The sequence below is a fragment of the Perognathus longimembris genome, chromosome 23 (assembly GCF_023159225.1).
Source record: "Perognathus longimembris pacificus isolate PPM17 chromosome 23, ASM2315922v1, whole genome shotgun sequence".
Taxonomy (NCBI): domain Eukaryota; kingdom Metazoa; phylum Chordata; class Mammalia; order Rodentia; family Heteromyidae; genus Perognathus; species Perognathus longimembris.
Genome location: NC_063183.1, coordinates 5,916,545 through 5,933,706, shown reverse-complemented (window position 1 = coordinate 5,933,706; position 17,162 = coordinate 5,916,545). Strand labels below are relative to the sequence as shown.

Below are 17,162 nucleotides of genomic sequence, written 5' to 3'. Positions count from 1 at the left end.
GAAACCTTCTTTGATTGTACCGCAGCGATTGGAATCTTTGGCGCCTTTGTTTCAGTGGGGGCGTGAGTGATGGGCAAGTAGGCTGTCCAATGACAGGCCGGAGAGGCGTTTTCCAGAGCGTGTGGGCGGGCAGGGGCGCTCACAAGCAGGCTGTCTGTCCAATGAGAGGCTGGCGGGGGGGCTGGGCGAGGGGAGATCGGGGATGTAGCGGCTGAGGTAGTACGATGGCGGAACCGCTGAGGAGGCGAGGTCGGAGGCTCCGAGGCGGCCGGGTCGGCCGAGGGGCTCGGGGGACGCGGGGTGGTCGAGGTCGGCCTCCCGACGTCCAGCGGCCTCCGGTCCGGCATACTCTGGACCCAGTGTTTGTGGACTTGGTCAGCGACAGCGATGAGGAGCCGGCGGGGGTCTCGGCGGAGCCGGTGGCGGTCCCGCCCCGCGGAGCCCGCAGAGCCCCCGGGGCCGGCCGCACGCCGACCCGACAGCGACAGTGACAGCGAGGGCTCCGGCCCTCGGACAGTGGTCCGGCGGCGGCGGCGGCTGCTGCTGGACCCCGGGGAGGCGCCCGTGGTTCCCGTGTACTCCGGGAAGGTGAGCGTGGGGAGGCCAGGCCGGGGCTGCCCCAGAAGGTCCGGGGCGCGGATTTCGGGAGCCCTGAGCCCCGAGATTCCGGGTTCGGCCCTGGGTGGGAGGGCGTGGGCTGACACAGCCGGGCCGGGGCGTGTGGGGAGGCCCTGGGGATAAAGTGTGAGGTAAAGCCGATCTGTAGCCTGGGGGGCATCGGCAGGCAGGCCGAGCTCTTCGGGGTGCTTTAGGATTCCGGGGCCCCAGGAGAACCTGTGGCTGGGATTTGGGAGCATTCTGACAAGGAAGATAAGGAATGGGGTGTTGACGGGGGAGCTGGGATCCATGGAGATCCGGAATGGTGGTGTTGGGGCGGGTCTAAGGGAGCTAAAGGGTCCCTTCGGTGCTGGGGTTTGGGGGCGGGGGTGGGTGGGTGGGGGGTGGGAAATAGCTCTCACTCAGGAGCAAAGAATTAAGCCGGTGTCTTCAGAGATCCTCAGGGAAAGGGGATGGAGGGAAGGGTCGACAGCGTGGGGTTCCGAACTCCTGAGCACCACCGAGAAGGTTGAGGTGACCTCATCCTTAGGCAGGATTTAGAGCTGATGTTAGGGAAGAACCACCTCCAGTTTTTCTGATCAGTCCCGGGAAGACTTCGGGTTGACACCTCTCCCCCTCTTTAAAAAAAAAAATGCTTTTTCATATAAAAATATTGTTGATTGATGTTTTGTTGATCAGAAAAATCAGCGAGGTTACCGAAAAATATTGCAACCTAATAAGAAATATATAACGTTCTTAATAAAATTTTATTGTTATTACTAAGGTGTTATACAGAGGGGTTACTATTTCATGAGTCAAGTCATGAGTACATTTCTTTTTTGGACCATGTCACTCCTTTGCTTTCTCCAGTTTCCCCCTCCTGTATCTTGCCCAAAAGTTACATATAAATTGTATAATTTTGAGATAGAAAGCATACTAGAAATAAACTGTTTTTCTCATTTTGATGTATGCTTAGATTTATTTCAGTTGTCACTTTGATGTTGTTATTATTAAGATATAATCATACCCCCTCTGAAGCTGGGAATGGGGTTTAGTGGTAGAGTGCGTGCTTTAGCATGCATGAAGCCCTGGGTTCAGTTCTTCAGTACCACATAAACAGAAAAAGCCAAAAGTGGCGCTGAGCTCAAGTGGTAGAGGCCAGCCTTTGAGCAAAAGAAGCTCAGGGACAACACCCAGGCCCTGAGTTCAAGCCCCAGGACTGACAAAAACAAATCATACTCCCTCTGTGCATCGTGTGTGTGTGTGTGTGTGTGTGTGTGTGTCAGTGTGTCAGTTCTGGGGCTTGAACTGGGTTTGGGTGCTGTCCCTGAACTCTTCAGCTCAAAGCTAGTGCTCTATTGCTTTGAGCCACAGCGCCATTTCTGGTTTTCTGGTAGTTAATTGGAGTTAAGTGTCTCATGGACTTTCCAGCCCGGGCTAGCTTTGAACCATGATCCTTAGATCTTAGCCTCCTGAGTAGCTAGGATTACAGGTGTGAGCACCTTTTTTTTCTTTTTTTTTTTTTCTGGCCAGTCCTGGGCCTTGGACTCAGGGCCTGAGCACTGTCCCTGGCTTCTTTTTGCTCAAGGCTAGCACTCTGCCACTTGAGCCACAATACCACTTCTGGCCGTTTTCTATATATGTGGTGCTGGGGAATCGAACCCAGGGCTTCATGTATAGGAGGCAAGCACTCTTGCCACTAAGCCATATTCCCAGCCCACTGGCACCCATTTTATACACCACTTTAATAATAACTACAAAAATTAAAATTAAAAAATGTAATCATACTGTGGAGTTTGGCAACAAGTCCATCACTTAAGTTACTTAATATTCATTGAACATTCTCTCCATGTCAAGATTCATTAATTGCCGACACTAAGTGCTGGCAGTTAATCACCAGAAAACTGGAAGTGGTGCTGTGGCACTAGAGTGCTAGTATTGAGCTGAAGAGCTCAGGGACAGTGCCCAGGCCCAGAGTTCAAGCCCCAGGACCCCCCCCCCAAAAAAAAATAGACTCATTCTTTTATTATGGGCACAAATGGATACTTATATATTAAAATTGAAAAAGGCATTATTATATATAAAAGACTATAAAATGCCTTTTGTAAGTACTAGAATTGCTATAGTAATACTCCCTGCTTTGTCTTTGCAGGTACAAAGTAGCTTCAACCTCATCCCAGATGATGCCTCCCTCCTGAAACTCTACCCTGCAGGGGCGGAAGAAGGTAAGCAGATTTCTAAGGAGACTTCTGGGATCTACATCCCTGCAGGCAGTTCTATACTACAAGCCACACTCCCCAGCTCATTGTGTCTTCTGGCAGGCCCATGCTTATAATCCTAGCTACTTGAGAGGCTGAGGTCTGAGGATTACTGTTTGAAACCAGCTCTAGGAGACAAAGAGATGGCATGCAGCTTAAGAGGTAAAGGGCCTGCTTTGAGTAGAAAAAAGGCAAGCAAGAAAGCCTGTTGCTAATGGTGCATGCCTGTAATCTTAGCTACTCAGGAACTTGAGATCTGAGGTTTATGGTTCAAAGCCAGCCTAGGCAAGAAAGTACATGAGACTCTTATCTCCAATTACCTACCAGAAAACCAGAAGTAGCAGCAAATTCCTGTGAACACTCTAGAGCCAGCAGGGGGTTCTTTGTGTTTTATATGGACTGCCCAGCCTTGGTCCTCCCCCAGTGATGTGATTCTTGCCACCCTTTTGTAAAAGGTAATGAATAGGAATCACGCTGGGAATATGGCCTAATGGCAAGAGTGCTTGCCTCGTACACATGGAGCCCTGGGTTCCATTTCTCAGCACCACATATTTAGAAAATTGCCAGAAGTGGTGTTGTGGCTCAAGTGGCAGAGTGCTAGCCTTGAGCAAAAAGAAACCAGGAACAGTGCTCAGGCCCTGAGTTCAAGGCCCAGGACTGGCAAAAAAAAGAAAGAAAGGTAAATGAATAGGAATCAAATCTAATACAGAAGTCGTCTAATCTGAAAATACAGATCTTGGGTTAAGTCTTTTGGACAGTGAAGGAGGATGGTGGACTGGTTAAAAATCACATACCTGGCCAGGATTTGAATTTCACCTCTATCCCTGAATAGTGTAACCTTGGACAAGTTATCTAGCCTTTCATTGCTTCAGTTTCCAGATCAGGAAGATGCTTGTGTTAGGTTTTTAAAGTAGGTAGCCGGTAAAGGAGAACGCCACCGCGGTATTCAGGCAGGAGAGAACGTTTATTACCGAACTGCTGGCCTGTGGCCAAGATGATCCACGGCCAGAGAGAAGGGAGAGAAGGGAGAGAAGGGAGAGAAGGGAGAGGGAGAGGGAGAGGAGAGAGAGAGAGAGAGAGAGAGAGAGAGAGAGAGAGAGAGAGAGAGAGAGAGAGAGAGAGGGAGAGAGAGAGAGAGAGAGAGAGAGAGAGAGAGAGAGAGAGAGAGAGAGAGAGAGAGAGAGAGAGAGAGAGAGAGAGAGAGAGAGAGAGAGAGAGAGAGAGAGAGAGAGAGAGAGAGAGAGGAGAGACCCCCACCCAGCCCTGCTTTATCTAGGGCAGGGGCAAGGGGTGTGGCCAGGTGGATTAGGAGGTGACCTCAGGGAAAGGGGTGGTAACTGCCTCCAGGTCTGCAGGTTACCCAGGTAACTGGGTGGAGACTTAATGAGGTGGGGGCATCTGCATGTAGCCCTCAGGGAGAGGACCTAACAGCTTGTAGTAGTGGACTTATGTCAGAAGATTTTGGTGAGAATTGTTTAAAGGGAACATGTGGACAAGTGCTGGTATTCAGGAGGCTGAGTTCTGAGGATTGGGGTTCTAATAGCCAACCTGGGCAGGAAAGTCCTTGAGACCTTTATCTTGAATTAACCACTCAAAAGCTGCACGTGGAGCTATGGTTCAAGTGATAGAGTGTCAGTCTTGAGCAAAAAAGTAAGGGACAGAGCCCAGGCGCTGAATTCAAGATCAGGACAGGCACAATAAATAAAGAAGTAACTGGAACATGTAGAGCTCTCTCTCCCTCTTGCTTTGCGCCCCACCCCCACCCCCAGGCCATGTACATGGTTTAGGACAGCACCTGGAACCTCAAAGCACTATGTAAAAGGTACTCAGTTGTAGCCCCAGTCTTGATATTTTGGCCTGGAGAATTTTTGTGTGTGAGGGGAGTTGTTTGCACATTGTAGAAGTTTATAGCACCCCTAGCACACTCCCTTGCAAATATTTTGACATTATCTCCAGACATTGCCATATATCTTCTGGGAGGCAAAAATGCTCCTGGTTGATAACTACTAGCCTACGAGTTATTGTTTCATTCACATAATATTTATTTCCTTATTTAGTAGTGTTGGAAATGGAACAATGAGACATGGGCATATTAGGCAGGTGCTTTAGCACTGAGATACACCTCCATCTGGACAGGATTTTATTTTATGGTTTACACTGTTTTGTGTTTAGTTTTTTGTGTGTGTGTGAGACGGTCCTGGGGCTTGAAATCAGGGCTTGGATGCTGTCCCTTAGCTTCTTTGCTTCAAGGCTAGTGCTCTACGACTTGAGCCACAGCACTACTCCCAGCTTTTTCTGAGTAGTTTATTTGAGATAAGAGTATCATGGACTTTCCTGCCTGGGCTGGCTTCAAATGGTGATCCTTTTTTTTTGGCCAGTTCTGGGCCTTGGACTCAGGGCCTGAGCTACATCCCTGGCTTCTTCCCGCTCAAGGCTAGCACTCTGCCACCTGAGCCACAGCGCCCCTTCTGGCCGTTTTCCATATATGTGGTGCTGGGGAATCGAACCAAGAGCTTCATGTTTAGGAGGCAAGCACTCTTGCCACTAGACCATATTCCCAGCCCCAAATGGTGATCCTTATATCTCAGTCTCCTGAGTAACTAGGATTACAGGCATGAGCCCCTGGTGCTTGGCTTAGTTGTTGTGCCTGGCTTAGTTGTTGTTGTTGTTGTTGTTGTTGTTGTGTGTGTGTGTGTGTGTGTGTGTTAAACCTTGCCTTGGTTAAACACATGCTCTACTACCAAGCTACATCTCTAGCCTTATGATTATCTTTTTTTTTTTTTTTTGACATTTCAATTAAAATTTATTCAGAAGCTTGGCATTTACATTAAGACAACCCACATAACCCAATTAAGGTTGGAAAAGGGCACTGATAAAATGTTAGCATGTCATGGTATCAAATTTGCCCTTATAAAATATCCTCAAAAGGTTCTAATGACATTTTTAAAACACCACAATTCCCAGTATTAGAGGACTCCAAACCAAGCCATCAAGTCAATGATGTCTGCATGTGGTTCCTCTTCTTTCCGAAGCAGTCATTTCGAATCTGGAATTCGAGAGAAGGAGTTCACAGCTGCCCGCGTTCTCCAAGAGTTATGATTATCTTTTATCCACAGCAAGAAAATGGGAAATGTTTTTGTATTTTGTTTGGTTTTATTTTTTGTTGCCAGTTCTGGGGCTTGAACTCAGGGCCTGAGCACTGTCCCTGACTTCTTTTTGCTCAAGGCTAGCACTCTGCTACTTGAGCCACAGCGCCACTTCTGTCCGTTTTCTATATATGTGGTGCTGAGGAGTTGAACCCAGGTCTTCATGTGTACGAGGCGAGCATTTTACCACTAGGCCACATTCCCAGCCCCTGTTTTTGTATTTTGGAATAATTTTTTCTTAGAAGTCTAAATTGAGGGTCTGGAAATGTGTCCTAGGGGTAGAGTGCTTGCCTAGTATGCATGAAGCTCTGGGTTTGCTTTCTGAGCACCACATAAACAGAAAAGGCCAGAAGTGGTGCTATTTATGGCTCAAGTGGTAGAGTGCTAGCCTTGAGCAAAAGAAGCTCAGGGACAGTGCTCAGGCCCTGAGTTCAAGCCCTAGGACTGGCAAAAAAAAAAGAAAAGCAATCTACGTTAAGCTAGGTGTGGTGGCACATACCTGTAATCCCTGTGGGCTGAGGTAGGAGGATCACAAGTTAGAGGATATTCTGGCCAATTTAAAAAGACTAATGTACAAAAGGGTCTAGGACATTAGCTCAGTGGTAGAGTGTTTGCCTAACAAGCTTGAGACCTTGGGTTCAGTTCCTAGACACACACACACACACACACACACACACTGAGAGATTTAAAGAAAAATATTAACAGTTATGCTCTTTGAACACTTTTTTAGTATTGTCTAGTTTTCCTAAACCTGTCTGCAGTATCCTTTCTCTGGATTTTTTTTCTTTTTTTCCAGTTCTGGGCTTGAATGCAGGGCCTGAACCCTGGCTTCTTTTTGCTCAAGGCTAGCACTCTGACACTTGAGCCACAGCACCACTTCTGGCTTTTTCTATATATGTGGTGGTGAGGAATCGAACCCAGGACTTCATGTATGCGAGGCAAGCACTCTACCACTAGGCCATATTCCCAGCCCCTCTCAGGCGCTTTTCTTACATTGTTTTTTGTTTGTTTGTTTGTTTCATTTTTGTTTTTGTTTTTATTTTTCATTTTTATTTTTTAGCTGTTTGTCAATAAATTTATTATCTTTGTAAAAAAAATATTCATAGAAATTTGTTTGAGGGACTGGGAATGTGGCTTAGAGGTAGAGTGCTTGCCTAGCATTCATGGAGCCCTAGGTTCAATTCCTTAGCACCACATAAACAAAAAAAGCTGAAAGTGGTGCTGTGGCTCAAGTGGTAGAGTGCTAGCCTTGAGCAAAAGAAGCTCAGGTACAGTGCCCAGGCCCTGAGTTCAAGCCGCAGGACTGGCAAATAGATTAGATTAGATTAGATAGATAGCAATTAATTCATTTGATTTAGCTCCCAGCAGCCCTCTCCTGAGCTCTGAGGAAGCTTGCCTTCTTTTGAGCTACTCAATCTTTCTTCTGGGCAAGGGACATTTTTTTAAATTAAATTTAATTGACAAGGTGATATACAGAGGGGGTACAGTTACATAATAAGATAGTACATTTCTTGTCATATTTATTACACCCTTCCTCATTTTGGGCAAGGGACATTTGGGGACGATTCCACCTCTGCCTCTTCACTTTTCTTTGGGCTTTTTCTCATATACTAAATTCTCTCCTATAGCAGCATGTGCCTTCTTGTACATCTATCTCTTCCATCATGTATGGAGTTATGTTCCTCTTTTTTTTTTTTTTTTTGCCAGTCCTGGGGCTTGAACTCATTTTGTGCTGAAGGCTAGTACACTACCACTTGATCCATAGAACTACTTCTGGCTTTTCCTGAGTAGTTTATTGGAGATAAGAGTGTCACGGACTTTTCTGCCGGGGCTGGCTTTGAACCACGATCCTCAGATCATAACCAGGGAATTATTTGGTACTATGAGAGATGAACATGCATCTATCTACAGCTCCCTTCAGAGCACCAAAAACTTCATTGCCAGTTACAGTTCTGGCAAGGCCTGCATCCTACACAAGTGAAGGCACTTGGTTTACCACCAATACTTTCCACATTGTATTCTTCTCAGTCACCTCCACTTGGCCTTCATAGATCTTGTCTATGCCAAACCTATTGAGAAGCCTGCAGGCCAGCGCAAGCCAGTACCACTGGTGGCCGCATAATTAGGCTGACTCATTGCATACTTGGGTAGTTTGTGTGCGTATAATGCACAGACGATCATATCACCTTGTGTGCAAAAGCAATCTGAAAAATAATATCTCTGTTGGTTACATGAATTATCATCCTGTATTTGAGTGTGTTGTACTTAATTTTTGTCTTGGATCACTCAAGTATTTCCTAGCATAGTAGTCAGTTTTATCCTCTCACCACCTTCTAAATTTCACTTGGTATCTCTTGAAGTAGGCCTTATTCTTGACAACTTAAACCCCATCTTGCAGATTAGAGACTCATATACACAGCTCCATACGCAGGCCCAGCAGTGTGTGTGTGTGTGTGTGTGTGTGTCTGTGTGTGTCTGTGTGTGTCTGTGTGTCTGTGTGGGGTAAAGCTATCCTCTTAAATTTTTTTCCTCCTGGTTCTAGACATTGAACCTTTTTTTTTTTTCTTTTTCTTTTTGACAGTCCTGGGGCTTGAACTCTGAGCACTGGCCCTGGCTTCTTTTTGTTCAAGGCTAGCACTCTACCACTTGAGCCACAGCATCACTTCTGGCCTTTTCTATATATGTGATGCTGAGGAATCGAACTCAGGGCTTCATGTATACAAGGCAAGCACTCTTCCACTAGGCCATAGTCCCAGCCCTAGACACTGAACCTTTAAAATTAAAAAAAAATTTTTTTTTTCTTTTGTGCTGGTCTTGGGGCTTGAACTCAGGGCCTAAACTGTCCCTGAGCGGTTTTGCTCAAGAAGTCACAGCTGTATTTCTGGAGTTTTTTTGTTTTTGTTTTTTTGTTAATTGGAGATAAGAGTCTTACAGACTTTCCTTCCCAGACTAGCATCCAACCACAATCCTCAGATCTCAGCCTCTTGAGTAGCTAGGATTACAGAAATGAGCCACTGGCACCTGAGCTCTTCGCTTCTTAATGCTAGGCAGAAGTCTGTCACTGAACTCTGCCTCTAGGTCTCTGTCCCCTGCAACCCCTGTTTTTTTTTTTATCGGTTGTGGTACTTGAATTTAGGTCCTGGGCACTGTCCCTGAGCTTTTGTGATCAAGGCTAATGCTCTACCACTTTGGGTCACAGTGCCACTTCCAGTTTTCTGGTGGTTAATTGAAGATAAAGAATCTCATGGACTTTCTTGCCTGAGCTGGTTTCGAGCCGTAATCCTCTTATCTCAGCCTCTTGAGCAGCTAGGATTACAAGCATGAGCCACTGGCGTCTGGCTTTGTCCGGCTTAATTTTTTGATTTTTTGTGCCAATACTGGGACTTGAACTCAGGGTTTGGATACTAAGCTTTTTCACTCAAGGTTGACATTTTACTTGAGCCACAGCTCCACTTCTGGCTTTTGGTTAGTTAGAGATAAGAGTCTCACGGATTTGTCAGACTGTGATCCTTAGATCTTGGTCACTTGAGCAGCTAGTATTACAAGAGTGAGCCATGGGTCCCCTGAGCTCCTCCTCCATGCCTTTCTTTTTGTTTGGTTGTTTGTTTTTGTCAGTTCTGCTTGAATTCAGGGCCTGAGCACTGTCCTTGGCTTCTTTTTGCTCAAGGCTAGCACTCTTACCTCTTGAGCCACAGCACCACTTCCAGCTTTTTCTGTATATGTGGTGTCAAACCCATATGAGGAATCAAACCCAGGGCTTCAGGCAAGCACTCTACCACTAGGCCATATTTCTAGCCCCCAACTTTTTTTTTTTTAAAGATGAGAGTTTTATAGCCCAGGCTAGCCTGAAACTAGGGATCTCTCTGCCTCAGCCTCTTGAGGGCTGGGATTACAAGTATGTGCCGCCACACCTGGCTTCCCCAGGCTCTTCTTAAGGACTCTGACTTGTTTCTCTTTGGGCTCCCTCTGTCCTCTCTTGGCTAATTCTTTCCACTTTCTTCTCCTCTTGTCCCCAGAAACAGATATGGCAGATTTTACCAGTCCTCCTCACTCTGAGGAACTTCCGGTTCCAAGCTCTTCCTGGAAGAGTAAGCTGAGGAGTAAGAATGAGAAAGAAGAGAAGGCAGCGAAGGTGGTTCTGTGAGTGAGCCTGGGACACGTGGACCCTGGGAGCAGGAGGGAGGTGGAGAGGTAAGCTGAGGCAGGCAGGACCCTGGGCTGGCTCCTGAGAGCAGAAGGGCTTGGAAGGAGAATTGAGATTCCTTCTTGAATGACACTACTGGGAGAAGAGGTGGCAGGAGCAGAGGATGACGGGAGCTTTGAGACCGTGTGGGAGGAGTCTGAGGAGAGATAGTACACTGGTTAAGGGAGCCTGCAGGCCACCATCTGCCTTCTTTCTGCTCCCTTCCTTATCTACACCTAGGGGATAGTTTGGAGAATTGTTACGTAGGTGACTAGTCAGATCCAGACTGTACCAGATGGAATCAGACACCTATCTGGGAAGTAATTATTTAAAGTGAGGCATTTTTCCCTCCCTCATATTTGGGTCTTATAAATACAAACATGTGCTAACTTTTTTTTTTTTTTTTTGTCAGTCCTGGGGCTTGAGCTTTGGGCCTGAGCACTGTCCCTGGCTTTTTTTTGCTCAAGGCTAGCACTCTGCCACTTGAGCCACAGCGCCACTTCCAGCCTTTTCTGTGTATGTGGTACTCAGGAATCAAACCCAGGGCTTCATGCATGCAAGGCGAGCACTCTTGCCACTAGGCTACCTTCCCAGCCTGTGCTAACTTGTCTGTTCCGATCTCCCTGTCTTCTGGTACTTGCAGGGCCTTCCTGCTGACTCTGTTGCTCCCTGCCCATCTGTCCTTTGTCTCCAACCTGTCCCTCTCTTCTCTCTCCAGGGTTCAGGACTCGTCTCCGTCCCCCCCACCTCTACCAAGGAACAAAAGCAGAAAGCATACTCGGGCACTTCAGAAGCTAAGGTGCCTGTGATGGGGCTGTGGCTGGGGGAAAGTGGGGCATGTGGGATGAGTGAGCAGCCTCAGCCAACCAAGTGTCCTGCTTGCCCCTCAGGGAGGTGAACAAGCGTCTCCGGGATCTCCAGTCCTGCCTGAGCCCCAAGCAGTCCCAGAGCCACGAGCACCTGAACCAAGATGATGAAGTGGTTTTGGTGGAGGGGCCGGTCCTGCCGGAGAACCCCAGGATCTTCCGGCTCAAAATCCGCTGTCGGGCCGAGGTGGTCAGATTGCCCATCAAAATGGTGAGTGCTTGCGGATTGGCAAGAGAAGGCCCAGGAGCTGACTTTGGAGAGAGTGGTGTCCAGCATGAGTGTACAGGCAGGATGGGCTTTCTTCCCATCCTGCTCTCAGGAGCTGTGTGCCACTCTGTCCCTCCGAGTCTTTGCCTGCACTGGTCCCTCTGTGTAGTGTGTCCTCATTTCCCCCTCTCTTTCTTTCTCTCTTTTTTCTTTGTTGTTGTTCCAGAAGTGGGTTTTGAACTCTGCCTTGTGCTCTTGCTTGGCTTTTTCACTCAAGGTTAGTGTTCATCCACTTGAGTCATGACTTTTTCTTTTGCCAGTCCTGGACCTTGGACTCAGAGCCTGAGCACTGTCCCTGGGCTAGCACTCTGCCACTTGAGCCACAGCGCCACTTCTGGCTGTTTTCTATATATGTGGTGCTGGGGAATTGAACCCAGTGCTTCATGTATACGAGGCAAGTACTCTTGCCACTAGGCCATATTCCCAGCCTCATGACTTTTTCTTGGTTAAATAGAGATGAAAAAAAAAGTCTGGGACTTTTCTGCTCAAGCCTGCTTTGAACTGTAATCATCATATCTCAGCTGCCTGTGTAGCTGTGATTATGGTTGTGAGCCACTAGCATCTGGCTCCCCCCACCCCCATTTATTTGCCAGTCCTAGCGCTTGAACTCAGGGCCTGGGTACTTTCCCTGAGCTTCTTTTTGCTCTGCCACTTGAGCCCCCCCAGCTTTACTTGTGGCTTTTTTGGTAGTTCATTTGATTTGGGTTTTTTTTGCCAGTCCTGGGGCTTGAACTCAGGGCCTGAGCACTGTCCCTGGCTTCTTTTTGCTTAAGGCTAGCACTCTACCACTTGAGCCACAGCGCCACTTCTTTGGTAGTTCATTTGAGATGAGAGTCTCACAGACTCCTGCCTGGGCTGGCTTCAAATCCAGATCCTCAGATCTCAGCCTTCTGGGTAGCTTGGATTACAGATGCAAGCCACAGCACCTGGCTCTACCTGTTCTTCAAGGCTCCACTTAGGTTGCATGATTTTGGGGGGAGTATTTGCCCCAATAGTCTCTCTCCTCCTGGGGCCTTATGTTTATCTTGTGATGGCTGTCACCACATGGGAACGGCACATGCCACTTAATCTGCCTGAGTTGTCCCCCGCCTTCCTGACAAAGTCCGATTTGTGTGTAGGGATGTTCAACACCGGGACTGCTCAGTGGAACGAGCCTCAATGAGCATCATGTGTGGGTCAGGCCGCTACACACAAGCTAGCACCTGCTTTCTTTGCTCTGCTGTAGAGAGCTCTAGGTATATGTGAGTGGCAGGAGGCGTAATGCCATGGTAGATAACTTGCCTAGCATATATGAGGCACTGAGTTCCAGTTTGTTATCCCATTTGGCAGTGGGTGGTTTCAGACAAAAGCCTAGATTTCTGGCTTGTCTGAAAAAAATAGAAAGATGTGACACTGACTCTCTTCCCCGGTGGCACCATGCGCTGGAGTTTGGGAGGGCACCCCTGCCTGGCTGGGCTCTCACCCCCGCTGCTGGACTTTGCGCCCTCTCTTCTCCTTCTGACCAGGAGACTTCTTTGTGCCACTCACCTGGGCCCTTTACTCTGTGATTTTACTCTCTACTTTTCCAGGTAAATATGGTGAAACTTGGAACTGAGGAGTTCAGCAAGTAGCCCAGGCCAGACACTTGTGTTTGGGGAGGTTCTGCTGGGGTGAGGGTAGATCGGGAATTTCCACGTGGGAAAGTTTCCTTTTCTCTTTGACCTCTCTCCCTAGTCGGAACCCCTGCAGAGAGTGGTGGACCACATGGCTGCCCATCTCAGGGTGTCCCCAAGCAGGATCCTCTTGCTCTTTGGAGAGACAGAACTGTCCCCAACTGCCACTCCCAGGTCCCTAAAGCTTGGAGTGGCTGACATCATCGGTGAGTGGAAGGACAGAAAAGAGGGATTGGGGAATATGGCGGAAGTTCCAGAGAGAGCCCTGATTGCAGCTACCTACTTAGTCCTGCCCCCCAATCTCTCCTTCCACAGACTGTGTGGTCCTGGCAAGTCCTCTGGAGACCGCAGAGACATCCCAAGAGCTTCAGCTCCACGTGCAGGGGAAGGAGAAACACCAGAAGCTTGAGATCTCACTGGCTCAAGTGAGTGGGAGAAATGGCTATCCCATGCTGTCTGTCCCTTTCTCTTCCTTTGTTGTCTCTTAGCACTGAACAGGACAGAGTCCTCTGCATTCGCAATTGCTGAGCTCCTGTTCCAAGATGTGCAATCATCGACTCCATCAAGACAGAATCCCCCAGCCTCTTTCCCAGTTTTCATCTGGATCTTTCCCTCTAGGATTCTCCTCTCCAGACCCTCATGTCACGCTACGAGGAGGCCATGGGACTCTCTGGACACAAGCTCTCCTTCTTCTATGATGGAACAAAGCTGTCAGGCAAAGAGCTACCGGCGGATCTGGGCATGGAATCTGGGGACCTCATCGAGGTCTGGGGCTGAAAACCCCTTCCATGGTTAGAGGCTTCGCTGGACTTGGGGAGAATGTCTCCCACTTTTTGTTATTTTATTTTTTTTTTTTTACTTTTGGCCCCATAAGGGCTAGCAGAAATTAAAACAGAACTTATCTTTAAGCAGAAACAAAACCAGTGACTTTGGCCCTGTCTCCTGTTCACCCTGATCCAAGCCATTAGCCACTTACTGGTCACTGGAAAGTGGTTGTGGCTGCCATGGTGGCCCGTGGCTCCATGCACATGTGCTGAACTTTGCAGTTCCAGAATATGGAGGCGTCGTCTCCCCTAGCCCTACTCTTTCACCACCTCTTCACCTGTTGCTGTGGCAAAATGTCCGTTCTGGGAACCTTCCTTTGTAGCTGGAGAGGTAGTTGGAATAAATGAGGGCCTGGGGTCAACATCACGTGCAGCACCAACATGGCTCTGTTGTTACCTGGGGCCCAGTGTGAAGTTTGCTTGGGTAGGAGCATGGCCTGCAGAGAAAGAACACTGCAGACAGAGAAGATGAGCCAGCTCGCAGGGCCACAGAGGCCGAGGTTCAAGTATGAAGAAGGGTACCGGAAGTTCAGTGTCAGCTTGGCCCCTCCCTTGTCCCTCCATGGCCCTGCCCCTCTGGATCACACTTCCTGGTATGCACACTGGAGCTACAGCTAGCTGCACACAGCCATTTTGTTTTGGCTCTTAAGAATAACAGTTCCGTGCAAAGGATTCTCTGCTGTTACGGGTTTTTCTATTTTCCTCATGCTGTCCCCTCCTAGAAACACCCCATTTAATATGTTTATTTTGCACCTTTTAAGATAAAATATCGCTATAAATATTTTCCCAGTGACTGTTTTTTCACTGTGTATCCGTGGTATTGTGCAGCAGATTTACTGGCCCGGCTGTGTGTATGAAGATCTAGCCCCTAGGTCTTTGCTCTGAGATCATTGCTGACCCAGTGGCTTCAGGTGGATTTTACTCACATGTTGCCTTAAGTAGGAGGTACCTGGCTACCTCCATCTCCTCTGCACTGAATCCAAGGCCATGATAAACATCCTTTTCTATGGCCCTTTCTGAGCCTGAGTAGAGCCTTCTCTAGCCTATGTACACAGGGTGCGAGTATGGGCCCTACAGTTAATTCCTCTGGCTTTGCAGGTTTTTCTTCCGAGTGTAGCTTGGCCTCCCACTTGGGGCTTTCCTTTCTGTCCTCACCAGTACCGGGCATGGCCTGACAGTCTGTGTTTGCCAGTGTAACAGGTATAAAGTGGCACCATGTTTTAATGGGCGTTCTTCTGGTCATGGCTGGTCTGGGGATTTTCATACCCCTGCTCCTCCCCTCTTTGTGTTCTCTACCTGTGAACTGCTCTTTCTCTCAGCAGCTCTCTTTATTCTGAGGAGTTGATCCTAAGATCCTGGATGATTGCAAATAACATTCTGCAGCTCACAGGATCCTTCACTGAGCATTCTTAAATTTCAAGTAAACAAATTGACTTTTCCTAAAACATTTGTTGTTTTTTGACTTCTTAATTAAGACTTAAGAGAGATGTTTTCATTTCCTGCTGTTAGTGGGCTGGTTTTTCCTCTCATTATGAGGTCCCTAAATGGGGCTAAAGTTCAGTGGATCACACTGACTCAGCAGCTGTTCTGTGTGGCAAACACGGCTCTGTTTTGGTTGATGCCAAGCTCTGCTGGTTGCTAAGTATTATTACTTCACTTCAGAACATTAAAATGCACCTTTGTGTGGGAGACCAAGTTTTATTCTTTAATTCTTTTTTAAGCATATAATGAGCCAGGCTTCTCAGTTTTGTCTACTAAAAGCCATTAATCTCCAAGCGATATGTGGTAAGTATAGTTTCACAAACATGTCAACTGCTTTAAAAACTATTTTGTGGAGCTGGGAATGTGGCTTAGCGGTAGAGTGCTTGCCATGCATGCATGAAGCCCTGGGTTCAATTCTTCAGCACCACATACAAAGAAACAGCCAGAAGTGGCACTGTGGTTCAAGTGGTAGAGTGCTAGCCTTGAGCAAAAAAAAGCCAGGCATAGTGCTCAGGCCCTGAGTCCCAAGCCCCAGGACTGGCAAAAAAAAAAAAAAAAAAAAAAAAAAAATTATTTTGTGGCAGTGTATCATTCCTTTGAATTTTATGGCCTTTAAAGAATCGATATGGTGTGTAACTCTACTCTTTCATATTTGTGTTTATCAATAAGTTTGAGAATATTAAAAATTATGTATGCAGTCTCAACAAAATAAATGGGAATACCCAACATGTGTGTACTTGAGGATTTCTGTCTTTATGACCCTCATGAGGCTCCACTAAAGTCCTGTGACAGATTATTAGTTACTCCCTCACCCCATTTTTCCTCCTTCAGGTTAATAGACCCATGGCTTTTAGCAGAATTCAGAGATATTCAGAATAAAAACAGTATAGTTATTCCTGTGGTCCACAAAGTTGAACTTGGAGATTCAACCTGCCATGCAGTGAACATATTAGGGAAAGCAGGTATGGTTACACATGCCTGTAATTCCAGCACATGGGAGGCTGAGACAGGAGGATGGTGAGTTTGAGGGCAACCTGTGCTGCTACATAGTGAAACCCTGTCTAATAAAAGAAAAAAATTACATCTATGCTGAGCCTGTACAGACTTTCTCGTTATTGTTGCCTGAAAAATACATAGTAATCTGTGTACATTTCCAGCATATAATCAGAAGTAATCTAGCTAGATGTGGTCAAATGCCAATGCAGGATCTGGGGTGTAAGGGACAGAGGGGGGCCACGTCCAGGAATTCTCCCAAGGGCATTGTGTGGCTTTGTCCTTTGCTTCCTGCCGAAGTGGCAAGTGTAGCAGTCTTACTGACTGGAAGAAGCCTCTAGAATTGTAGCCCCATGGGAGGACAATGCAGGTCTCAGCTCCACACAGCGCGGTACCCCTCCTGCAGCACTGATTCTGGTCTTTTACAAAAAAGAGGAACTTTGTGCACTGTTACTTTAGGATTTTTGTCACCTATTCAAACCCAGTTCTAACTATGGCCATTGCAGGCTGTATTGTAGGGATTCTTGATGGGTACCTGTCATTTTCCTCAGGGGAAATAGAATGGAATGCAGTCCTCCCACTAGTAATAAACTATGCATCTACCTAGCTTCACCATTTGGCTATGCTTCTTCAAAACACCGTTGGTTGCTCTATCTACCCAGCTTCACCATTTGGCTATGCTTCTTCAAAACACCGTTCGTTGCTCTTCTAGCAAATGATAGAATGTTCCAGTTTCCATCTGCCTTCCCTAGCAATCTGAAGAGGGAATGGGAGTGGCTTCACTAAAATAATTGGTTTCTTCTATGACAAAAGAGATTATTCACCATTTCTGTGTCTTAAGCTGTTGAGACATCAACTTTGGTATCTTAGTTTTTTTTTTTTGCCAGTCCTGG

At 47.2% G+C, this 17,162-nt stretch overlaps 1 protein-coding gene and 1 pseudogene across 1 annotated transcript; one reads left to right on the top strand and one right to left on the bottom strand.

Moving 5' to 3' along the window:
• The first annotated feature begins 205 nt into the window (after positions 1 to 205).
• LOC125340490 (nuclear factor of activated T cells 2 interacting protein) lies at positions 206 to 15,110 on the top strand. Its single transcript, XM_048332116.1, is given in 9 exon segments — positions 206 to 440; positions 442 to 588; positions 2,750 to 2,822; positions 10,018 to 10,141; positions 10,903 to 10,983; positions 11,075 to 11,261; positions 13,032 to 13,176; positions 13,286 to 13,395; positions 13,589 to 15,110. Coding segments are annotated over 9 exon segments (1,242 nt in total). The 5' UTR covers positions 206 to 224; the 3' UTR covers positions 13,748 to 15,110.
• Positions 7,356 to 8,375, bottom strand: LOC125340492 (annotated as a pseudogene).
• Positions 15,111 to 17,162: the final 2,052 nt, after the last annotated feature.